At 36.3% G+C, this 23,682-nt stretch overlaps 2 protein-coding genes across 4 annotated transcripts in view; one reads left to right on the forward strand and one right to left on the reverse strand.

The window, feature by feature from the left end:
* The first annotated feature begins 20 nt into the window (after positions 1-20).
* Positions 21-13,896, forward strand: LOC141336888 (GRB2-associated-binding protein 1-like). Its single transcript, XM_073842607.1, has 5 exons — positions 21-216; positions 4,933-5,026; positions 5,551-5,677; positions 9,180-9,308; positions 12,038-13,896. Exons 1-5 carry the CDS (start codon positions 21-23, stop codon positions 12,194-12,196), a joined length of 705 nt encoding a protein of 234 aa, XP_073698708.1. The 3' UTR covers positions 12,197-13,896.
* A 3,288-nt stretch (positions 13,897-17,184) lies between these two features.
* Positions 17,185-23,682, reverse strand: part of frem3 (Fras1 related extracellular matrix 3) — a 35,155-nt gene continuing 28,657 nt past the window's right edge. Inside the window, exons 17-24 of one of the 3 annotated variants that reach the window (XM_073842909.1) lie at positions 22,825-23,017; positions 22,583-22,687; positions 21,379-21,506; positions 21,118-21,252; positions 20,908-21,034; positions 20,613-20,800; positions 19,084-19,230; positions 17,185-18,997 (exon numbers count right to left, since the gene is read on the reverse strand). In XM_073842909.1, the coding sequence (XP_073699010.1) occupies positions 18,479-18,997; positions 19,084-19,230; positions 20,613-20,800; positions 20,908-21,034; positions 21,118-21,252; positions 21,379-21,506; positions 22,583-22,687; positions 22,825-23,017 (1,542 nt within the window). In that variant the 3' untranslated portion in view covers positions 17,185-18,478. Of the gene's footprint in view, positions 18,998-19,083; positions 19,231-20,612; positions 20,801-20,907; positions 21,035-21,117; positions 21,253-21,378; positions 21,507-22,582; positions 22,693-22,820; positions 23,018-23,682 lie in introns of all 3 variants that reach the window. The other 2 variants (XM_073842911.1, XM_073842910.1) reach the window with 2 other exon arrangements.

Here is a 23,682-nt window from a genome sequence, read left to right on the forward strand (position 1 = left end):
AAAGAGAAAACGCACAAGTGATGGAGGAGGCCGTGATTGTGTTAAATTGCATGGGTGTGAAGTTTAGAAGAAGACAAGCCCGATTCTTGCAAAGGAGACATGTAACAAAGAAGTTTTCTCTCACCAATTCAGGTCAAAGCCCTAAAATAAACAGAGCAGTCGGTCTTGAGCGAACCGACTCCCAAACCATAGGTGAATTCTCAAGACGGCGTAAGGGTACGTACCTCGACAGAATGCTACTCTCACTGTTTACCTCCTCAGTGCTGAGGAGGTTTGTTTTTGTGAAGCTCTAATTGTGATGATACATTGAATACAGTAATAGAACAAATCAAATTTCATCAGAAACTTGCCATTCCTGCATTTTTGATTGACAGATGTCAAGACCTTTATAAAAGTGACTTACAAACTGAGAATATGGCTACTTTCACACAGCAGAAGAATATGGTTCACCCAAAAGTGAACATTTTGTTATTTATAACTCACCGTCATGTCAGTCCAAACCCCTAAGACCTTCGTTCATCTTCAGAAAATAAATTAAGATATTTTTGATTAAATCTGAGAGCTTTCTGACCCTGCATAGACAGAAACGCAACTAACACATTCAAGGCCCAAAAAAGGTAGTAAGTACATTGTTAAAGTAGTCCATGTGACATCAGTGGTTTATCCGTAATTTTACGAAGCTACAAGAATACTTCCTGTATCAGCAGCACCATACGATTCAAAATTTTGCACATTAATATTGAGCCATTTATTGGTTATCTGCCATAGCATGAAAACGGTTATGTCCATGCCCAGGAGGGATGCTTATTTTAACTGAGTAACTGTTAACCGAAAGTTTTGACACGATTAAGTCTTTCTTTCTTTTTTATAATTAGCAAAATATTTTAAAAGATTGCATGGTTCAAATACGCTACACGTATAAAATGAAATGAGAGAAGAAAAAAAACAGGCATATTAATTAGCGTGTACAAGTCTAATTTTATTATTTCATTCAGAAACAGGCCTAATTCTGATGCGAAAAGTTTACAAATATTATAAACATAGCTAGAGAGACGTTAGGTCTCTCAACTGACACAAATCCGAATTTGCGTTTCCGTATCTGCGATGTAGTTGAATGCCAAAATATTATTTACTATGTAAACCTGGGTTTGTACTTCACTCGCATTCCAATATCCACGTAAAACAAAATGTGTTTGGCATAACGTCACGGTGGTATTTAAATATATATTTAAAATTAGCAGTGTGTTTTTAGCAGTTTATATGTTTGGCTGACTGTATTTTATTATGATAATAAGCAGGCTGCATTGTCAGCGGTGCAACCAAATGATTTGTTTCCTTCTGACAGTGGAAACAACTACTCCTTCTAGTCATACAGGTAATCCAAACTGTAAAAGGTTTGCTTTCACCTTTTCACAATAAAAACTAATATTTGTGCTTTTGTAAAATAAAGAAAAATAGGATGCCGGTTTCGTTTTTTTTTTTTTTTTTTTTTTTTTCTCCACGCACTACAAAAATGAACCAAAATATATTAGACTACTTGTTGCACAAGTTGTTGTTTTTTCCTTTTGTTTTGATAATTTATTAATTAAGTAAAACATATGTCTTGTATAGGCCTGTTTATTTGTTATATGTAAAGCCTATCTTTATTAAGTTTTCCTCCACTTGCTGAAGCGCTGCAGGTGTGTGATGTAAACATGTGAATCTTTATGTTCTGTTGTTTGCTGCTTTTTGTGCATGTAAAATGAATCCCTGAAAAACTAATGTTGGTATTTTTCATGGGTCAAATTTAACTTTTCTAGTTAATTCAATTTTAATTTAACATAATCTTGTTGGTTAACGGATAATGATCGGTTAGTGAGCGTCGATTGACGGTTAGGAGAAATAACTGAAATGAACATCCCTAATTTCTAGTACTCATATTTTAGAGTGCTAAATATAGTACTATTTGCATATAGTTTGACTATTAATGCAAGTAACAACCACATTTTATACTGCAATTCACTTCCTTAAATGTTCTTGACTTATAACTATTACTCAACATTTACTTAAATATCTATTACACTGGTTACAAGCATTATTTAAACTTTATAGAATAAGGGGCTTCACTTCAGTCATTCTTTTATACAGAGAATATCCAAGCTGTGTCTACACTATACATTGTAAATATGTTTTTCAGTATTAAACGCTGACTGTGTGAACGTAGCCTATCATACAAACATTCACTATCTGTAGTGGAGAACTTGGCTTTCCACTCAAATATTTGTATAATTAAGTCACTGATGCTGTTGCCTATTCGTTGCATTGTTTGTTGTGTGCACAGATTGCGGTCCCTGTGAATATGGAGGTTGGATTTATTTCTTAAATGGTTGGTCAGCTGGTTATTAAGCAAATTCATTTGTGATGAGGTTTTAAGGTTCTGGTAGAGTGACGCTTGTGCTTAACTGGTGGAGGGTAGAGGGAAGCTAACACATTTGATATCACAGGTAAAACTAACGGATTAACATTTGACACTCAATCATCAGTGTCTCTTCAAACACCTTTCACTGTCAAACTGCTCACTGACCCGCGAGTCATAAAACATTATAAACACTTAACCAACACATTCGCATAAGCTTTTTTGAGTCATATTGACAAGAGCTGAAAGTGGGCGGATGAATCGTATTATGACTAATGGCGTGAAGAGCAATCCAGGTGTCTGGATAAAATCTTGGGAGCTTCCTGATGCTGCACTGCCATCAGGACGTCTAAAGATACACTGTCGTTCAAAAGTTTGGCGTCGGTTAGGTTTTTGAGATTCTTTTATGATCACAAAACTGCATTTATTTGATCAAAAACACAGTAAAACAGTAATATTGTGAAATACTATTACAATTCAAAATAAATGTTTTCCATTTTAACATATTTTAAAATGTAATTCATTCCAGTGAAAGCAAAGCTGATTTTTTAGCAGCCATTCTTCAGTCTTTAGTGTCACGTGATCATTCTAATATACTGATTTGCTTCATTTAAAAACAAAATAATAATAATTTTTATAATGCTTCAAAAATATTTACTGTCATTTTTGATCAGTTTAACATCTTTGCTAAAAGTGTTAACATCTTACTGACCCCAAACTGTTGAACGGTAGTTTATCTGCCATCAGGGTGTCTAAATATCCAATATACTAAAACTATTTAAGGATTAGTTCTTTCTAAAATTAATATTTGCTTAAAATGTACTCATCTTCAGGCCATTCAAGATCTAGATGAGTTTGTTTCTTCGTGGGAACAGATTTGGAGACATGTAGCATTACATAACTTGCTTACTAATGTATTGGATTATCTGAGTGAATGGGTGCCGTCAGAGCTCAAACAGCTGATTAAAAACATCACAAATGGGTTTATCGACTCTTTGGACTTCTGGCGGCAACCATTCACTGCTGATGAAATGCTGTCGGAGCAATACAAAGATGGCTGAAATAGATTGAAAATCATACATTTTGTACTACAAAGTAAATAATGCTAAATATGTTAGTAGAAACTCACTCAAGACACATTTTGTGCCCAAAAAGTTCAGTTAGGGCCTTGAGATGCATATCAGTCTGTGCTTTCTTCCCTCGCACACTGGCACCAGCTGGTGTGCGTTTCAGCCAGCTACAGCTACTCCTCAGTTGCCAGATTGGGTGTATCTCAGCTCAGCAGAGTTTTGGGCCAGCTGTAATAACTAAATCCGATGCTGCTTATATGTGAGAAGGGGAAGAGAGAGGATATGTGTGATTATTACTCATTGTTGACCTTCCTTTGGCAGTGGCCTTTCTTTTCAACCTTTCTAGTTTTCCCTCAGGTGTGATTTCAGTTTTCATGACTTGGTCTTGTATTTGATTTAAGTCTTGAGTGGGGAAAAATGAGGTGAGACATAACTTGTCTCATTGAAGAAAGGTTACTTATTTACTTCTGACTCCCACCATTGACTAAATAGCAGACATCACCCTCTACTGGCTAAAAGTTAAGAACTACACTCTAAATTACAGTGCCAGTCAAAAGTTTTTGAACAGTAAGATTTGTAATGTTTTTTCAAAGACGTCTCTTCTGCTCACCAAGCCTGCATTTATTTGATCCAAAGTACAGCAAAAACAGTAAATTTTTGAAATATGTTTCCCATTTAAAATATTTTCAAAATGTATTTTATTCTAGTGATTTCAAAGTAAAATTTTTATGATTCTCAGTATTTTTTTTTAAGTTTTTTTACTCACATTATCCTTCAGAAATCATTCTAAAAGATTCAAATTTGCTGCTTAAAAAACATTTATTATTGTTATTATTATGTTGAAAACAGCTGAGAAAAAGTTTCTTTGAAATTCAGTAAAACAGCATTTATCTAAAATAGAAATCTTTTGTAACATGAATGTCTTTATTATCATTTTGATCTATTTAAAGCATCCATATATATATATATATGGGTCAAAGACATTAAGTATAAAACATATATATATATATATATATATATATTTAGCTTTGATCACAGGAATAAATTACATTTTAAAATATATTCAAATAGAAAACAGTTATTTTAAATAGTACAAATATTTCAAAATTTGACTCTATTGCTGTACTTTGGATCAAATAAATGCAGGCTTGGTGAGCAAAAGAGACTTCTTTAAAAAAAAAAAAAAAAAAACATTAAAAATCTTACTGTTCAAAAACTTTTGACTGGTAGTGTACATGCAAATTTGGGTATCAATATTTCTAAATCTCTTTTCAATAAAATGTCCCTTTGAATTCCTCCCAACAGTTTTGTTCTGCTTGGTACACAACAATTTTATTATAATTATATATATTTTTTTAATAATAATACTTACCTTGTTGATCATAGCCATTTATTAGGCCAAACCTGCGGGTGGTGTTGTGTCATTTGAAACGTTTTCCTGCATTAAACTGATTGTTTTTTTTACAGTTAAGCCGGCCCCTTTGGAGATCAAGCCTCTGGCTGAGTGGGAGGAGTATACGGCGCCGGTCCGTTCCCCCGTGACCAGATCCTTCACGAGGGAGTAAGTGTTGGGCATGTTTCCACTCAAACAGATCAGTATTTTAAGCATGGTTCTGCATGGCCTCCGCACAACAGACACCACAGGCTAAATAACTAATCATTCATGCATTCCTGTAGTCTTGTTCTAACATCCCATAATAGTAAAATGATAGTGTTGATAGTATAACGTCGCCATAATTTATGTTCATAAGTGATTTGGCTATCATCACTACTTAACGCCATATAATAACAAAAGTGGTTGTGATGACAGTCCAATAAAGGCATGAATTGTGTTCTTGAATTATTTATTGAATTAATATATTTATGTAGGTGCCATGTGGCTCATGTGTCTGGATGGCTAAAAGTGTGTGTGAATCAGTGCCACTGAAGGTCTTTTTGACTGCCAGTGTGTTTTGGGTTCCACATTATCAGCCACAGACTGACAGCTCAGACCTTGCATTAATCCAGACAGCGAGAGTTTTTGTTGTTTTTTTTGTGTGTGTTTATGCGTGTGAGCGGCAGTGTAAATGTTGTCCTGCTGCTCAGCCCCTCTAGGTTTACCGCGGCCCCCAGACCGTCCTCGGGGCATAGCACTGCCTCCAGCAGCGACTCCGATGACTGTGATGAGAATTATGTAACCATGCAACACGCTAATATGTCTGCAGATGAACCAGTATGTAAAAAAAAACACCACAGCATTTGTTCCACTCAGTTATAAATATACATACACTACCAGTCAAAAGTTTTTGAACAGTAAGATTTTTAATGTTTTTAAAGAAGTCTCTTCTGCGTGCATTTATTTGATCCAAAGTACAGAAAAAGAAGTAACATTTTGAAATATTTTACCATTTAAATTAACTGATCTAAGCTAAATGCATTCTCTATTCTTTAGTGTCACATGATTCTTTAGAAAATGCTGATCTAATATGCTGATTTGCTGTTCAAGAAACATTTTTTTTATTAGTATTATTAATATCAATATTGAAAACAGTTGAGTGAATTTTTTCAGGATTTTTTGATGAATAGAAAAATCCAAAGATCAGCATTTATCTGAAATAAAAAGCTTTTTTAATAGTATACACTATACAATTTAAAAGCTTGGAGTCAGTATAATATTATATTTTTTGGAGGAGGGGAAAGAAATTATAGAAATTAATACTTTCATTTAGCAAGGGTGCTTTAAAGTAAAAAGTAACGATGAAGTCATTTATAATGTTGCGAAAGATTTCTATTTCAGATAAATGCTGTTCTATTGAACTTTATATTTATCAAAGAAACCTGAAAAAAATCTACTCGGCTGTTTTCAACATAATATTTTTTGAGCAGCAAATCAGAATATTACAATGATTTCTGCAAGATCATGTGACTGGAGTAATGATTCTAAAGATTCAGCTTTGAAATCACTGGAATAAATGTGACCCTGGACCACAAAACCAGTCATAAGGTTAAATTTTGCAAAACTGAGATGTATACATAATATGAAAGCTCAATATATAAGCTTTTTATTGATATATGGTTTGTTAGGATAGGACAATATTTGGCCGAGATACATCTATTTGAAGATCAAGAATCTGAGGGTGCAAAAAAATCAAAATACTGAGAAAATCACCTTTAAAGTTTTCCAAATTAAGTTCTTAACAATGCATATTACTAATCAAAAATTACATTTTGATATATTTATAGTAGGAATTTTACAAAAAATCTTCATGGAACATGATCTTTACTTAATTTCTTAATGATTTTTGGCATAAAAGAAAAATCAATAATTTTGACTATTGACATTGTATTTTTGGCTATTGCTACAAATATACCCCAGCGACTTAAGACTGGTTTTGTGGTCCAGGGTCACAAATTACATTTTAACATATATTCAAATAGGAACAGTTATTTTAAATAGTAAAATTATTTCAAAATTGTACTGTTTTTGTTGTACTTTGAATCAAATAAATGCGGGCATGGTGAGCAGAAGAGACTTTTCAAAAACTTTTGACTGGTAGTGTTATTCATGCAGTCACAATTTGAATATGTTCAGTGTGTATATATGTATATAACGATAGTTATATAAAGTTCTAACTTATATAGAAGTAATTTATATATATACATTGATAGCTGTAATTTTAAGAAGTCTCTTATGTTTATCAAGGCTGCATTTATTTGATCAAAAACACAGTAAAAACAGTAATATTGTGAAATATTGATGCAATTAAAAATTGTATTTTATATATGTATATTACATTTTTTTTTTATTTACTCCAATCTTGAGTGTCACATGATCCTTCAGAAATCAGTCTAATATGCTGATTTGATGCTCAAGAAACATTTATTATTATTATCAATGTTGAAAATGGTTGTGCTGCTTAATATTTTTGTTTTTCTTTTTAATGATTTTACAATGGATATAAAGTTCACCAAAATTGAAAGCAATTTAACCTTTATATAAATTTACAATTTATTTAAATTCAATCTATTATTTTAGACATAAACACTAGATTACAGGTTCCCAGAAATGTGATGGTGGATGGTAGGCTATTTTTGTGGCCAGTCAACAGATTGGATAGAAGGACATCTTTTCCTACCTTTACTTTTCCAGGTTTTCTTCTACTTTTGTTGTTGTGTCTTTCTTCCATATTTTTTCCCTTTGGTTTCACCTGAAGGGCTTTCAACTTTGTTGTTCCATGTTTGTGTTGATGTTTTTCTTAAATTTGCACCAAAATGCATTCTTTTTCTTGATTTGGAGCTTTTCGTGCATGGCTTGTTTTGTTTGCTAACATGTTAGCATGCACAGTGTGGCGTTTGTTACACTGGTTTCAACTGCCAATGCTTTGGAGAGACATTTCTTTTCTGTTTCTTATTTCCTACATTCTGTTCCTTGTTTTCTTTTGTGGATCCTCTTGTCTGCTTCATCTATATTTTGCATTTTTCATTTCTAGTTTTCTCTGCCATTTGTTTCCTGCTTACTCTTTGATTTTTCTACTCCTCCTCTTCTCCCTGTCCCTCCATCCTGTAGAGAAGAGTCCTTCTACTGTACAGTTCCCATCACTCCTATAAAGAGAGAAGTGTCAGGTCTAGACCACCTGGATGAGGTGAGCAGGGTTATGAAAGTGAACTCAACTCCACTCTGGATGTCTGATTTCTTAAAGGATAGTTCAACCAATTGTAAATTCTGTCATCTTTTACCCTCACCCTACAGAAAATCTAAAATATCAATGGTGACCATTAGCTGTTTAGTTACATGCATTCTTCAAAATATCCTCTACCCCTTTCGCAAAACGTATGGCGTATGACCAAAAAAAACTTTTGGAAAGCTCCATGTTTATAAAGAGTGTTTTTTTATTTTATTTTGCTTAAATAGTTTTATTGTATTTTTGATCAAATAAATGCAACCTTGGTGAGCATAATAGACTTCTTTTGAAAACATAAAAGACCTCAAACTTTCAGAGGTTAATGTATGTGTGTTATTATACACTTTGTATTTAATTTATTTATTTATTGCTACAAAATCCTGTTTATTTCAACATGAGTGGAACCTAAATTACTTGCATAGAATGAGTGTCCAGTTCAGAATTTTTTTTTATACAGATGATAGTCATCATAGCTATACATGATTGTGTTTTTTGTTTTTAATTGTATACACTATGCATTGCATTGTAGTGTTATTCCCCAGACAGTCACTTGATGATTACTTTTGTATTGAGTGAATAATGCAGCATGCAATTAGCCTTGATATATTTTGAAACACAAAGAAAAATACATACCTTGGAAATACGAATGACACTTTTAGACATCTTCAGAGATTGTTCCCTCAACAGAATCCTCTAGAACTAATAGAGGATTGTTTTGAATTTCTTTATGAAGCTCTCAATTTAAAAGAGTTTCGAAATACCTATTCCTGCATATTTTGCAGTCATGATAATGTGTACACATCTCATTACCAATTTAATCATTCAAATGAGTGTTTGGTGAATGACCACATGTCACTGATAGATAGGTAAATTAGATTAGGTATTTAGAAAATTCAGACTCTTCACTTACATCATCTAGTATCATTGTAGTAGATTAATATATCAGTAGCATAAATCTTTTAATAACTAATTCTGACTGCAACATTGACTATTGACTTAGCTCTTAGTATTCAACCATTTTTTAATATATTTTTTTGTTTTTTAATATCTCAGAACATGAAGCTAGGGGCACCAATGAATGCTGATGGGGGTGGCAGTCCCATGGTGAAGCCCAAAGGAGACAAGCAGGTGGAGTACCTGGACCTCGATTTGGACCCTGGGAAATCAACTCCTCCTCGGAAGGCAAGTTATAATAATTAATCACTAATAATAATCACAGTTAGACAAAATGTTTTAAAATATTATGAATGGAAGTGTTTGTGTGAGTTTTAATCACCACGAATCAGACAAGTGTAACAGTGGAGGCATAATACATGTTGACCCCAGTGTTTGTATCCTCAGGCTCTATGATTATACACCTGCTATAGTTTTTTTGCCATTTATTAGCAGGATTGAAATCTGCTCTTCTCTCACGCTAATGGAATAGAGTCCATCCCTGGCCTCTATTATTAACAGTGCATTTTGCCTATACATCAGTTGACATCAGTTGAAAAACGTTTTTTTTCCCATCATTGTTTGCAGACAAGAGACTGTAGTCAAAGGGATAGTTCACCCAAAAAAGAAAATTGTCATTAATTACAGTTGAGGTCAAAAGTTTACATACACTTTGCAGAATTCAAAATAAGAGGGATCATACAAAATGAGTGTTATTTTTTATTTAATACTGACCTTAATAAGATATTTACATATAGTCCACAAAAGTAATTTATAAAAATAACCCCCTTCAAAAGTTTCCATACGCTTGATTATTAATACTGTGTTGTTACCTGAATTATCCACAGCTGTGTTTTTTTGTTGAGTAATAGTTATTCATGAGTCCCTTGTTTGTCCTGAACAGTTAAACTGCCTGCTGTTCTTCAGTAAAATCCTTAAAGGAGTAGTCCACTTTCAGAACAACAATTTACAGATAATTTACTCACCCCCCTGTCATCCAAGATATTTATGTCTTTTTCTCTTCAGTCGTCAAGAAATTATGTTTTTTGAGATAAACATTTCTGGAAATTTCTCCATATAATGGACTTAAATGGTGCCCCGATTTTTGAATCTTCAAAATGCCGTTTAAATGCAGCTTCAAATGGCTGTAAACAATCCCAGCCGACGAAGAAGGGTCTTGTCTACCGAAACGTTCGGTCATTTTCTTAGAAAAATATATTTTTACATACCTTTTAAGCACTGAAACTCGTCCAGCACTAGGGCTTGTAGTGCGCGTTCCCGACTTTACGTACTGCGTCCACCGTGCTCTGCAACGCAGCGAATGCTTGAAGCAGTCCCATCACCTTACTCGCCGATTGTTTGTAAGAGTGGAACAGATGTGGTCCAGTCGTGACAGCACTGAGATTCCTGCTCCGCTGGAAATGGCTGGCATTTTCCACACTTGCACCACCATCTCGTCTCGTTTGAACGCGGTCTGCCCGAGGCTTGTGTCGCCGCCGCGGCTGTCGCAGTTTTCTCTCTCTGACATAGTTCATCGTCTGTGTATTCCAGCTCAAAAAGGTAGGAAACGGTGAAAAACTCCATCTCATGTGCTCCTCCAGCTTCAAAGTCGTCCGACATCGTTGTACTTTATATTGTACATTGTTGCTAAAGAGTATTTGATTGCGTTGCACTTCTCTCTTCTCAAGTTCGCTTTGTAAATACTGGGTCTGTAGTTTCGCATACGTCACGCGTGACCTTTCGACGTGAGTACGTAAAGTCTGGAACGCGCACTACAAGCCCTAGTGCTAGACGAGTTTCAGTGCTTAAAAGGTATATTAAAATATATATTTCTAAGAAAATGACCGAACGTTTCGGTAGACAAGACCCTTCTTCGTCGGCTGGGATCGTTTACAGCCATTTGAAGCTGCATTTAAACTGCATTTAAACGGCATTTTGAAGATTCAAAAATCGGGGCACCATTTAAGTCCATTATATGGAGAAATTTCCAGAAATGTTTATCTCAAAAAACATAATTTCTTGACGACTGAAAAAAAAAAAGGCATAAACATCTTGGATGACAAGGGGGTGAGTAAATTATCTGTAAATTGTTGTTCTGAAAGTGAACTACTCCTTTAAGGTCCCACAAATTCTTTGGTTTTTCAGCATTTTTGTGTATTTGAACCCTTTCCAATGAGGACTGTATGTTTTTGAGATCCATAATTTCACATTGAGGACAACTGAGGGACTCATATGCAACTATTACAGAAGGTTCGAACACTCACTGATGCTTCAGAGCGAAACACGATGCATTAAGAGCCAGGGGGTGAAAACTTTTAGAGTTTGAAAATCAGGGTAAATTAACTTATTTTGTTTTCTGGGAAACATGTAAGGATATTGTGTAGCTTCTGAAAGGCAGTTTTAAATGGAAACCAAATTTGATATTTAGGCAAAGAACTGGACATCTTTATTCTATTCAAAAGTTTATGGAACACAAATTACGATTTTTTGATGAAATCCGACAGCTTTTTGACCCTGCACAGATGGCAACACAACTGACATTTTTAAGGAAATGTAGTAAAGACATTGTTAAAATAGTCTTTGTGACATCAGTGGTTCAACCGTACTGTTATGAAGCCACAAGAATACTTTCTGTCTGCAAATAAAACAAAAATAAGGAATTTATTCAACAATTTCACTCTCGGATTTCATCAAAAATATAGAAGAATAAGAAGAATGAAGGTCTTAAAGGTTTGTAACAACATAGGGCTGATTAATTAATGACAGAATTTTCATTTTTGGGTGAACTGTCACTTTAAATGTTGTGCCAGCACATTGTGCATCCCTCAAGGAAACATTTAACTTTTCAAGTAATTATTTATTATAAAGATATTATAAATTACGCTTAAACTCTCTTTTTAGTATCAATTTGGTACCCAATTATTGGTTCTTCTGGCATCTATCTCTCCTGTTTTGACTGTCATATCTTGCCCTTGCAGAAGAAGAGTAACGGGACTGGTATTTCGGCATCAGACGAGCGGGTAGACTATGTGGTGGTGGATCAGCAGCGAACGCAAGCACTGAAGAGCACACGTGAGGCCTGGAGTGACGGACGGCAGTCGACGGAGCAAGATCCCCCCAACAAAGGGGCCAAATGACACCCATCTCTTTCCTCTTTTCTCCACGGTCGTGACTCGCGGGAGGCCGAGGAACGGAGGACACTGCACACGCTCTGAACCTCCTATCCGGCCTCCACGTTTGATTTTAGATACAGCTGTGTGACAGCGCCTAGGTCACAGCTCCCAGATCAGCTAGTTTACACTGCTTCCTGCTCGACGACAGCACCCGCGCAGGGGAGAGCTGATCCGAGGGATCCTCACGTATAAGCTGACAAGACTCGAAGTAGGATGGAGGACCGCACTCTGCACAGGGGCTGAAGGACTCGCCGAGGCTTTTCGGCTGAAAGCCCAGTGAAAAATACGCTAACAGAGCAGCATTATTCATACTATGTGGATACACACTGCCCACACTCATCAGTTTCAGATTTTTGGTGTTGAAGCACATTATTCCATGGGCTAGGGGTACATCAGGTCTGTTGAATTTGTCCTCAAGGGTTTTTAAAAAAGTTCCATATTTACAAAACTGCCAAGGTGAGTTGCGTTTTAGAAGCCTAAAACGTTTTTGTGTATAGTTCCATGATAATCTGAAACTTTTACACATCTATGTTTCATTTTTTTTCCATTTTTTTTTTTTTTTTTTTTCTTTTGGGCCTCAGTTGTAATTCGGTAGTGCAATCAAAAGGTTTTGAGTTGCTTGAGCCGCAAATCTACTAAGGTGATTTAGTTTGAAAATGATTAGAATTTGCATTTGCATTAAGACAGCAGGCAGACTGTATAAAGTGTTATGTACATGAAAAAGTGTCCTTTATTTGTATCTAATATCTAGTATGTTAAGGCTAAGGTGTGGATTCTGCAGGATAGAAGTCTACACGGTCTGAGATGGTATCAGAAACTATGAAATGTTATTGGTGGAATCAGGAACTGTGATAGTTTTTACCAGAGAAGAGATTCTCTGTTTTGTTTTGTGTGTGTGTTTTATGTGTTTGGTTTTATTCTCTCTTTTATTTTTCTTCGAAGCAAGGTATCAATTTACAAAGCGCTGAGGTCAGGTACTCACTGAAAGGTTTAACAGATTTCATTTATTTTATTTTGCAGCTAAAGATGACGTCTTTAGCGTTGCAGTTCATACGTTCTCATAGAAACCTTTTGAAATTTGCTAACGATGCAAGATATTCTTACAAGGGCTGTATGAGATGCCTTCTTGAAGGGGACGAAAAGCCGGTCTGGTAGTTTCAGGAATTTTATTTTGTTTCTGCGTTCTCTGTGTGACTGGTCTATCAATGCATTTTATTGCCACTTCGATAATTTATTTCAGATGGAGTTCCACAGCTCTTGGAGACTAATAATTGCCTTACCGTTTTTTTTTTTTTGAATGTTGTAAATATGATCCGTTCAGTCATTTTAGCTCATGTCAGAATACATCTATTCAGAATACATCAGCATAGAACTTTACTGTGTGTGTAAAATAAAATAGCTCTACTAACTACCATTCTTAAGTCAAGAAGACACTGCTGATGTATTGCAACACCATTGGTGGCTTCTGCTGTATATATCGATACAGGCTTTTCAAGCATGTCTTTTGATTCAAAGCTGTGCCTATATTGTTTCCCTTCTACTCAAATCTTTTTTTCTTTGAGTCCTCAGACCCTGATGCTTTATATCTTTTTTAATGAATCTGAAAGAAATGTACATTTTAAAATAAACTCAATAAAAATGATACTTCAGGAGATTACTGCTGACATTGCAACTAATGGAACTTGTGATGATTTTTAGTCCCCCTGTAGTGAAAATGTATTTTTTATGTTGTTTATTTGTCTATGTGATGCTTTTAGACAAATCATGTGCCAATCCATTAATCAACACCATTGCTTAGTATAGTATTTTCCCAGAAATGCTGAAACAGCCCTTTTATTGCTACTCACAAAATTCAATAACCAATCACGTCAATTGATAGATTCATATGATTAGCATGCAAAATATACCAATAGGATTACCAGCACAAAACCAGCAATTAAATAGAGCATGACCGCTAACCGTTAACTTGAATAATAATCCGGGCAACAGTGTAAAAGTTGCCCGGAGTCAGAAGCACCTCTCCCGCATTGGCGTCTGCACTTCAGACGCATACGCTCGCGGGAGCGAACTGGAATCACTATCTAGGCTGCATTCGAGCTTTCGAGGCAGTTTGAGGACACAGCATCATCAAGTAAGTAATTTAAACAAATGTTACAGTATCCACTGTAGTTTTCCGCTAGTAAAAAACATAGTTTTATCAGTCATTATCCGTGTATCGCCATTATATCTTGTTTACTACAGTTAAACTCAGTTAGTGGACGGATTAGGAGGCCGAGGTTCTGGCGGGTGTGAGTGAGTGGAGGCGGGGCTCTTTTGCGTATTCGCAGATCTGCATATAGTAAATGAGGCAAGGGGGTAGAGTTACATTCAAGCTGTTTTAAGGCATGAGAAAATTATTTCCACAAGAAAAAACATTTAAATATATAATTTTGATGATCAAAGATTAGTTTTAGGGGATAAAACGTTTGACTACAGGAGGACCGTTTTCTGAACTTTAGTTTCAATTACATTGTTATGGGTTGTTATAGATGTCCCCAGAATGTGTCTGTAAAGTTTAAGATCAAAATACCCCACAGATCATTATATCATTTTGAAAGAAGAAGAACCAGAAACATGCTGTTTTGGTATTCCTCTTCAAATGCAAATGAGCTGCTGCTCCCAGCCCCAGAATAGGAGTGTGCCTTTACAGCTGGTACCTCAAAGCAGTGTTGCCAAGTCCGTTTTTTCTGCGGAATTGGGCTACTTTTATACTATTGCTGAGTTTTGTTTTGTTTTTTGTTGTTGTTTTTTTTTTTGGCATTTGTTGCCTTTTTTGAAATAGGACAGATCAGAAGTGACAGGAAACAAAGTGGGAGAAGGATGGGGAGCGGGATCGGGAAAGGTCCTCAAGTTGGGATTCGAACACTGGATGCCCGGAGCGCAACGGCACTGTATGTCGGCGCGCTGGCCACAAGGCTATCGGCGCTGACGCCGGTTGTTTTTAATGTCTGTGGGTTCAAGCGATCCCAAAAACGTATGTTTATCCTAGGGCTGCACAATAATTCAAAATGAAATCGCAATCGCGATTAATCAAAAGCTGCGATTGTCATGCGCATAGACTGTAAAAAAATATGGACGTAGTGTCTGTGACGTCCCCTGTAGGTTTCTGAAGAGCAATTTTGAAGCTCATAATGGGCGGGATTCAGCCGTCGCCATCTTGGAATCATGTCATCGCACGTCACTCCCGGGTTAATCGAAAATGGGCAAAGAGGTGGGACGTGGGTGGAGCTGGTTGCTGAAACCACGTCCGCCTAGCGCGGCAGTGGTGACAGCAGCGGCAATCTCCCTGTCACTCAAGTGGCCACGCCTTTAATTATGCAGAACTTTAAGGCTTAATATAACTTAGATGGATGAGTTATAAAAAAAATTCACCCCCCCTCACAGTTGACATGATGGGCGAAATTAGCTATATAGACCAAAACCACTTTTTGTACCAGGTTCCAAAAAATAATGTTTCTGCTGTAAAGTTAGGCATTTTAACATGGGAAGTCTATGGGACTGACTCCCTTTTGCAGCCAGTGGCCAGTCGATGAATTGCAGTCAAAGTCATTTCCGTGTTGGTTTTAATAGAGATAGCCGGAGGTTGCTACCCTGGAAATCCAGAGGTCTCCCGAGAGCACAATTTGAATTGTCTCTGCAAGACACTCTGGCATCGAGCAATGATGCAGGTTACTGCATTACGTAAGCAGTTGTGGGAACCAATCAAATCGGTGTATCTGATGTAGGCGGGACAGAGGCGAGCTAAACTGATGACGACAGCGCTGCGACGTCCGAATCATGTAGTAAACTTTGAAAGATCGCTGTTGCTACAGAAGAACAACAAGTTGTTTGAAACGGCTTTGTCCGCTACAATGAACGAGTTAGACTTGGCTTTTCATATAAAAGAGGAACAGAAAACTGAAAACTCGAATCGTTCCTTTGCAAGAAGGATGTTTATGCTGTTTTGCCGACTGGATACGGCAAGAGTTTAATCTATCAGTTCACGAGTTCAGGCTTGCATATAATTAGCCGGAGAATAGTAGTGCATGTTTGGCGTGCTGTCCGGTGAAGGGCTCCGAGCTCGGGAGTGGCCCGAACCCAGAGTACGTTACCCCCCAATAGGAGTAGTGAGAAATCGGAGTGATGAGATGGGGTGGTGGAGGGTTACTGATAAACCATCGAGTGAATTGAGGTGAGTCAGCTGTATTTAAACCTATGGCGCTGATTGATTTAAATGGGCTCCTCTTGTGAAGTTTACGTTAAGTATCTGACGCGCTTCTCCCGAACTTTGTTAATGAAACATCATTTAGCTCTGCTGGTAGCTAAGCGTGTATTGTTGTGATTGGTCGTGACGTTATCCAATTGTGTGCAGTGAGAGTTTCAAATGCATGCTTGGCGCCGCCGGCAGTTTTCATTGCTCGATCCCAGACCCTTAATCTTATAAGATTAGGGTCTGGATTTTTCCAGGCTAGGAGGTTGCCGCTTCATCATGCGTATCTTTCAGTGAAGCACAGTTCTGTGATCAGTAGTAAATCTCCATCTGAAGGTCAGAGGGCCCTCTCATTCTCAAAATAGCGGCAGATTAAGGGAAGGTAATATTATAATAAGATCCCCTTTCTCTGTCACTAGGGAAGCAAAATCCAAGCAGATCACTTATTTCACATGCTTGCAGAGAAAGGTTTACAAAAACAAATATACTGGGTTGTTCTTTTCACATTTTCTGGGTTGGTCGATGCACCAGGGACCAAAAAGTCAAAATTTCATAATATGTCCTGATATATATATATGAATGTAAGTGAGACGCAACTGCAACCACAGCTCATTTACAAATGCAGTTTGGAATTTGCTAGTTTTTTACTCCTTACTGCCTGGAACATGTTAATTATCATGGATTTTCTATAAGCTAAAATGACAAAAAATCAACATGTCACAGGTAATAGAATTAGGCATTTATTAATAACACTTAACAGGCACTTTATAATGAAACAAGTATCCATATATCTTAACAGAAGTCTTTTCATCAGCACAAAAAAATACATTAAATAGTTCTCAAAAACATATACAGTTAATAAAACGGCAGGTTTCAAACAAAATGCTAATGGTGTATTCGCTGACACAGACGTCTTTAAATCTGTTGGTTTGAAAACTTGTGTCCTGTTGTTATTTGATGTGTGAGGGTGAGATATAAATGACAAAATATTGGTTGAAAAAAATCTTGGTTTGTGTCCGACAATGAAATTTTTAATACATTGAAAAATAACATTAAACAATAAATTGAAAGAAATACCCACTGAGAAGCCACAAAGTAAAAAAAAAAAAAAAATGCAAGCAACAGTAATTTGCATATGCAGCTTATGATTTTTGTAAATCTGTAGTGATTTTTTCAAGTTTTACTCTCCTTTTAACACCAGATATGTAATAGGCAGCTGTGTACACACAGAATTATTGTGTAATTCTGAAGGTATAAAAAATAAGTACATTCTGAATAGTTACGAACTTGAATTAATAATATTAAACGTCACGCTCCCTTTGCATAGCAACACATCGGTCATGTGGGAACACTGACCTGTGCTTTTGTACACAGAAATTCATGTCACGGAACATATAAAAATAGATACATTTATTACATAAATGTTCGAAGAAGCCAGTTCTTGCATCTTTCAGTTTGCTTAACAAACACACACACACACACTCCAAAGAAGAACTGTTACATACATTATTAAGTGAAAATAAAATTATTGGGCTATTGATGCCCAGTGTTTGCATTCATGCCAAGACGAATTTACTTTTTAATCTTGTTTACAATGTAACTCTTTTTGAACTTGGGGGTGAAAAAAAAAAGAGAGATTTATCTATAATGGAGCAGTGCTTGTTAGATTTGCAGATAATTTGAGTTTGACACAAGCTGAAGCACAGATTCACTCTGTTTTTCTGAGCAGGTTCACTGTGGCCAATTCTAGGTTCACAGATTTATGATGGAAGCATGCTAAAATATCATTAGTACTACGAAGCTCAAACATAATCTTAAGAAAAAGGCAACAAGCAACTTCCTTTTGTTTGACCAAGAGTCTTGAAGTCTTCATTGAAGCTGTGGAGAGCCACATATGAGATGTTATCATTTGAACTGAGGCTTTTGAGGTCTCCTTAACTTCAGCTGCTTCTTGGGAAGAAGAGCACCATAGTTAGAGTTAGTTTTGGCAAGTCTTAATCAACAGGGAACAGGGGTGTTTAAACCTCAGAGCTGTCCATGTTGTGTCTCATGGACTCCTTGTTGTACGCTGTGCAGGACGAAGTGGCATACGGTGGGTACTTTTTCTCTTTCCTCTTGCGTCGCATCAAGAGAACCACCAGAACTACAACCAGGCATATCAGCAGGATGAGCCCAGCCACCCCCAGCAGTGTAGACATGCCGGCGGGAAGAGATGAATCTGAACCAGGCCCCTTACCCAGGCTCCCCTCCACCAGAGGGTGCTCCAGGTAGGTCTCGCGACCCCATGGTTGACTCACCCGTAGTCGGTTTGAGCGATCCAAGGCGATGTGTTGAATGTTGGTGCCTCGGCTACTCTCAGCACCAATTTCGAAAGCTTCTGGGTCGGGTACTGCACGTCGACTTCGGGATAGGGTGCCGGAATCAGCAACGGAGGACATAGCGTGGTGGTACTCAAGGCTTCTTTTACCACGGCTGGCGTTCTCTTTAGAACGGAGTGTGTAGATGGTGTGGATGAACCATTCGCGGCCAGCAGCGACCTGATGAATCAAATATGAAAGAAAGCTCAAGATTCTGGTTTAAAATGGGGTTTTACTAGGGTTATAAAATGTGGAGAGTCTCTGACCTGGAAGAGGGGAGATGATGATAGGGTGAAACCATCTGTTCCAGGTTGACGGACCAAAGGCAGGGCTCCAGGGGTATCCATAGCAAGAGTGGCATCAAAATTGACATTTCCAAAGGTGGTGGCTTGAGTTTCTGGCTGAGCTTTGTCCTAAGGGTCAAAGACCAAGAAGTTCATACTTTCATCATGGACATTCTTACATTTGAGGTAGGTCAAAAGTGTACAGAACACCTTGCAGAATCTGCAAAATGTTAATTATTTTAGCAAAATAAGACTGATCATAAAAAATGCATGTCATTTTTATATTTAGTACTGACCTGAATAAGATATTTAACATAAAAACATTTACATATAGCCATAAGAGAAAGGCCACAAGAGAAAATAATAGTTGAATTTATAAAAAATAACCCTGTTCAAAAGTTTACATACACTTGATTCTTAATACTGTGTTGTTACCTGAATGATCCACAGCTGTTTTTTTTTAGTGACAGTTCATGAGTCCCTTGTTTGTCCTGAACAGTTAAACTGCCAGCTGTTCTTCAGAAAAATCCTTCAGTTCCCACAAATTCTTTGGTTTTTCAGCATTTTTGTGTATTTAAACCCTTTCCAACAATGACTGTATGATTTTGAGTTCCATCTTTTGACACTGAGGACAACTGAGATACTCAAATGCAGCTATTACAGAAGGTTCAAATGCTCACTGATGCTTCAGAAGGAAAAATGCATTAAGGTTGAAAATTGAATTTGATTAAGGTTGAATTTGAAGATCAGGGTAAATTTGACTTATTTTGTCTTTGGGAAACATGTTAGTATCTTAATGTAGCTTCGGAAGCGCATGAACAAAAAGAAAAAAGTATGATAGTTAGGCCAAATAAGAAAAATGTACACATCTTCATTCTGTTCAAAAGTTTACACCCTGGCTCTTAATGCATAATTTTACCTTCTTAAGCATCAGTGAGCATTTGAACCTTCTGTAATAGTTGCATGAGTCCCTCAGTTATCCTCAGTGTGAAAAGATAGATCACAAAATCATACATTCATGGTTGGAAAAACCATGAATTTGAACCAAAAAAAAAAAGAAAAAAAGAATTTGTTGGACCTGAAGGATTTTTCTGAAGATCAGTGGGTAGTTTAACTGTTCAGGACAAACAAGGGACTCATAAACAACTATCAAACAAAAAATAAAATCATTCAGGTAACAACACAGTATTAAGATTCAAGTGTATGTAAACTCATAAATTCAACTATTATTTTCTCTTGTGGATTATATGTAACTTTTACGTCAAATATCTTATTCAGGTCAGTACTAAATAAAAAAATAACATGCATTTTGTATGATCCCTCTTGTTTTGGTAAAATAATTAACATTTTGCAGCTTCTGCAATGTTTTAACTGTATATGTCCTTGACATTTTCATCTCCCACTGTTCAAATAAAGATCCACACAGTGATAAGATCTACATTTACAGTTAACATTTGTATAAAAGGTACAGTAAAGCAAAAAGAGTATGAGGTTAAAAAAAAATTACATACCAGGATTTTGAGTCTATACAGCAAGGATGGAGCATCAGCCAGGCATCCATATTCTTTATTAGTAGGGTTGTATTTGGGCACATAGCCGTCTGTGCCAGTACAAAGGAACACTTTCTCAATGCTGCAGGAGAAAGAATCACCCAGGTTCTGCACTGGGTCCACCATCACACGACCATAGATGTTCGAACCTACAGAGGAACCGTTGAGAATAAGGTTTCACACTCAATGCAATATGTTCAACTATTTTCACCTAAACTAATATTCAAACGATTATGTTGCTCTTGGAGTCTAGTACCTTCCATAAAGGCAGTGTCGGTACCCTCTCCAAAGCCCATGGAGCCATCAGACAGCCAAATCTCCTTCTTGGACAGCAGGAACATCTGTGTGTTCAAACTAAACTCTGCTGCTACAGGGTCACTCACCTGAGAAACAGCAAAAAATTCATTGTGACTCGTAGAATTAGATGAATGCTCAATGCTTTTCAGAATAAAAAAGAGAAACCAACCTGTTGGAAGCGGATGTCCATGTCAAAGGTGAGGGGTTCCCTCGGGTGACACACAGGAGGTATGCTGAACTCCCCATTAGGTGAAGCAATGCATGGAATCAGCTTCACAGTATAGGTGCCGGAATAGTCCCTCACCTACATACACATTTCATCAGTTTAACTTATTAATATTTATCAAATCTATACCCTACATTTACGAATAGCTACTACGACTGACAGTATCTACAAGAAGCAAAAGGTAGAAAATAGAACTAAACTTACAGCAAAGTCAGAAACAAAGCTCCACTGTTGCATAGGCTGGTTGTAAGTGGGCTCAGTTCTGATCAGGGAGAGAGTGAATGTGAGTCCAGAGTGGTCCGCTGACATTACCATGGAGGACAAAGTGGTTCCTAAAAGACAAAACAAATTTCAGACATTTGAAATTAGAATTAAACATAACTTAAGAAAGAAAGAAAAAATGTAGCAGAATTCAGTTTATTTTAGTAACATTTATCTGTTTTACATATTATTATATATTAATATAGTAATATATTGCATTATTACTATGATTTAGAATTGTGTAATATACATAATTTATTTTATTTACAAAAAAATATAAATATCTTACGCCAGTGTACTGATCGACCAATCAGAGGCCACTCACGAATAAAGTTACTACCGCGTGACCAATAAGAAGCCGAGAAGAGAAAAAGGCAAATGAATACGGATATATGAATTTACGCTGATGAGAATTCGCCATTTGTAGTTAGAAGCAAGTGAGGACACAATGAGCATCGCAATGAGGTAATTTCTGAGACAGAAACTATTTCCAACAAAGCGCCACATGAGAAATAAAAGTCGACAAAACAAACCCGGTCCAAAACTAATCATGTTTATCTGTTTGTTTACATTTACATATAGGGAGCCCTAGAAATAACTGAGACAGAGATCATTTTACGTTATCATTTTTAAAAACCTACCTGTTGTCTATGTACTGCGTTTGTAAAGAGTAATTCCAAAATATGTCACAAACAGGCCATAATATTTATTATTAGTATAACTGTAATGCTAACAATGCAGTTACTCAATTATAATACATAGCGTTTTAAACATGTTTTGTAAACATGTTTTGACTGTTAACAAAACTGTAAACAATGATCCTAATCAGAATCGTCTTGGCTATCCACAGCACAAAGTCTCCAAATGATTTGTTTTCATTTATTTTAAATTTACCCCTTAAATGAGAACTAGGAATTGAGAAAAAAAGTTTGTGAAATATATTTTCACCACCAGTAGAGGGCAGTAAAAGTTTTTGTCAGGAGGGTAGTGACAGGAAGTTTACTGTCATTAATGGGCACATTGCACTGTAGCTTATAGATTTATCTCTTTGGGCCAGAGTTTGACAGCACAGTGCAAAGAAGTTCCTGACAACAGGTATGAGTGTGTCTGTGTTTATCTGCACATATGTCTGTATATTTTAGGTTACCTGGGTGAGACATGACAAACTGTCCTCTGAATCGAGCCTCACTCTTGAAGTTAACAACAAGACGGCCTTCATCATTTATTCTCATGCTGGTGGGATACATGGCACCTATAAAAATAATTGCACAAATAACAATATCAGACAGGTTACAGTTACTTTTGGTAACTTCCAGGGTCACATCTATACTTGTAGATATAGCTGCACTTCCAGACAGTACTTGTGGCGGTATAGTATATCTATACTACCTTGCAGCTCAGCTTCTGGTGGGCTTCCAATACCATCTTGCCATAAGATGGCAGTGTCATACACAAAGGTGAGCCGCAGCTCAGACCGTAGGTCAAAATGTTGCCAGCCACCAACTGCAACAGGAGAGTGGAAGACATAGGACACAAACAGAGGCACCCGCAGGGTTACATAGGACTGTACAAGATTCAGCACCTACAGATACAGGAACAGAGAAAAAACACATTTAAATAAATGGATGTGTAACATGTTCAAGAACTGTATGCATCTTAATGATAAACAAATTCTGTTTTGGAAAATGAAGCTGGAAATATGTTGTAAGAAAATTTGATATACACTGGCATTCAAAAGTTTGGGATCATTTTTAAAAGAGTTTTTTAAATACGTTTTTTCTTACGCTTATCAAGGCTGCATTTATTTGATCAAAAATCCTACTCCACAGTAAAAGTAATATTGCGAAATATTATTTCAATGTAAAATAAATGTTTTCTATGTGAATATATTGTAAAATGTAATTCCAATGATAAAACTGAATTTTCAGCATTATTACTTCAGTCTTCAGTGTCAAATGATTCTTCAGAAATCTTTCTAATATTCTGATTTACTATCACTGTTGAAAACAGTTGTGCTGCTTAATATTTTTTTGGAAACTGTGAAATATTTTCAGGATTCTTTAATGAATAAAAAGTTAAAAAGAATAGCATTTATTTAAAATAGGAATTTTTCTAAGAATTTAAACTTTAATTTTAAAGTTTGTGGTCAGTACATTTTTATTATTATTATTTTTTTTTTAATTAATACTTTTATTTACCAAGAATGTGTAAAATTGACAGAAAGTGATAGCAAAGACTTACATTGTT

Source organism: Garra rufa, chromosome 6 (assembly GCF_049309525.1).
Source record: "Garra rufa chromosome 6, GarRuf1.0, whole genome shotgun sequence".
NCBI lineage: Eukaryota > Metazoa > Chordata > Actinopteri > Cypriniformes > Cyprinidae > Garra > Garra rufa.

Bases quoted from the DNA above. Each gene is read 5' to 3' on its own strand.
- LOC141336888 (XM_073842607.1), top strand. From the start codon at position 21: ATGGAGGAGGCCGTGATTGTGTTAAATTGCATGGGTGTGAAGTTTAGA. The intron at 217-4,932 runs GTACGTACCTCG...TTTTTTTTACAG, and splicing joins ATTCTCAAGACGGCGTAAGG to TTAAGCCGGCCCCTTTGGAG. The intron at 5,027-5,550 runs GTAAGTGTTGGG...CCTGCTGCTCAG, and splicing joins ACCAGATCCTTCACGAGGGA to CCCCTCTAGGTTTACCGCGG.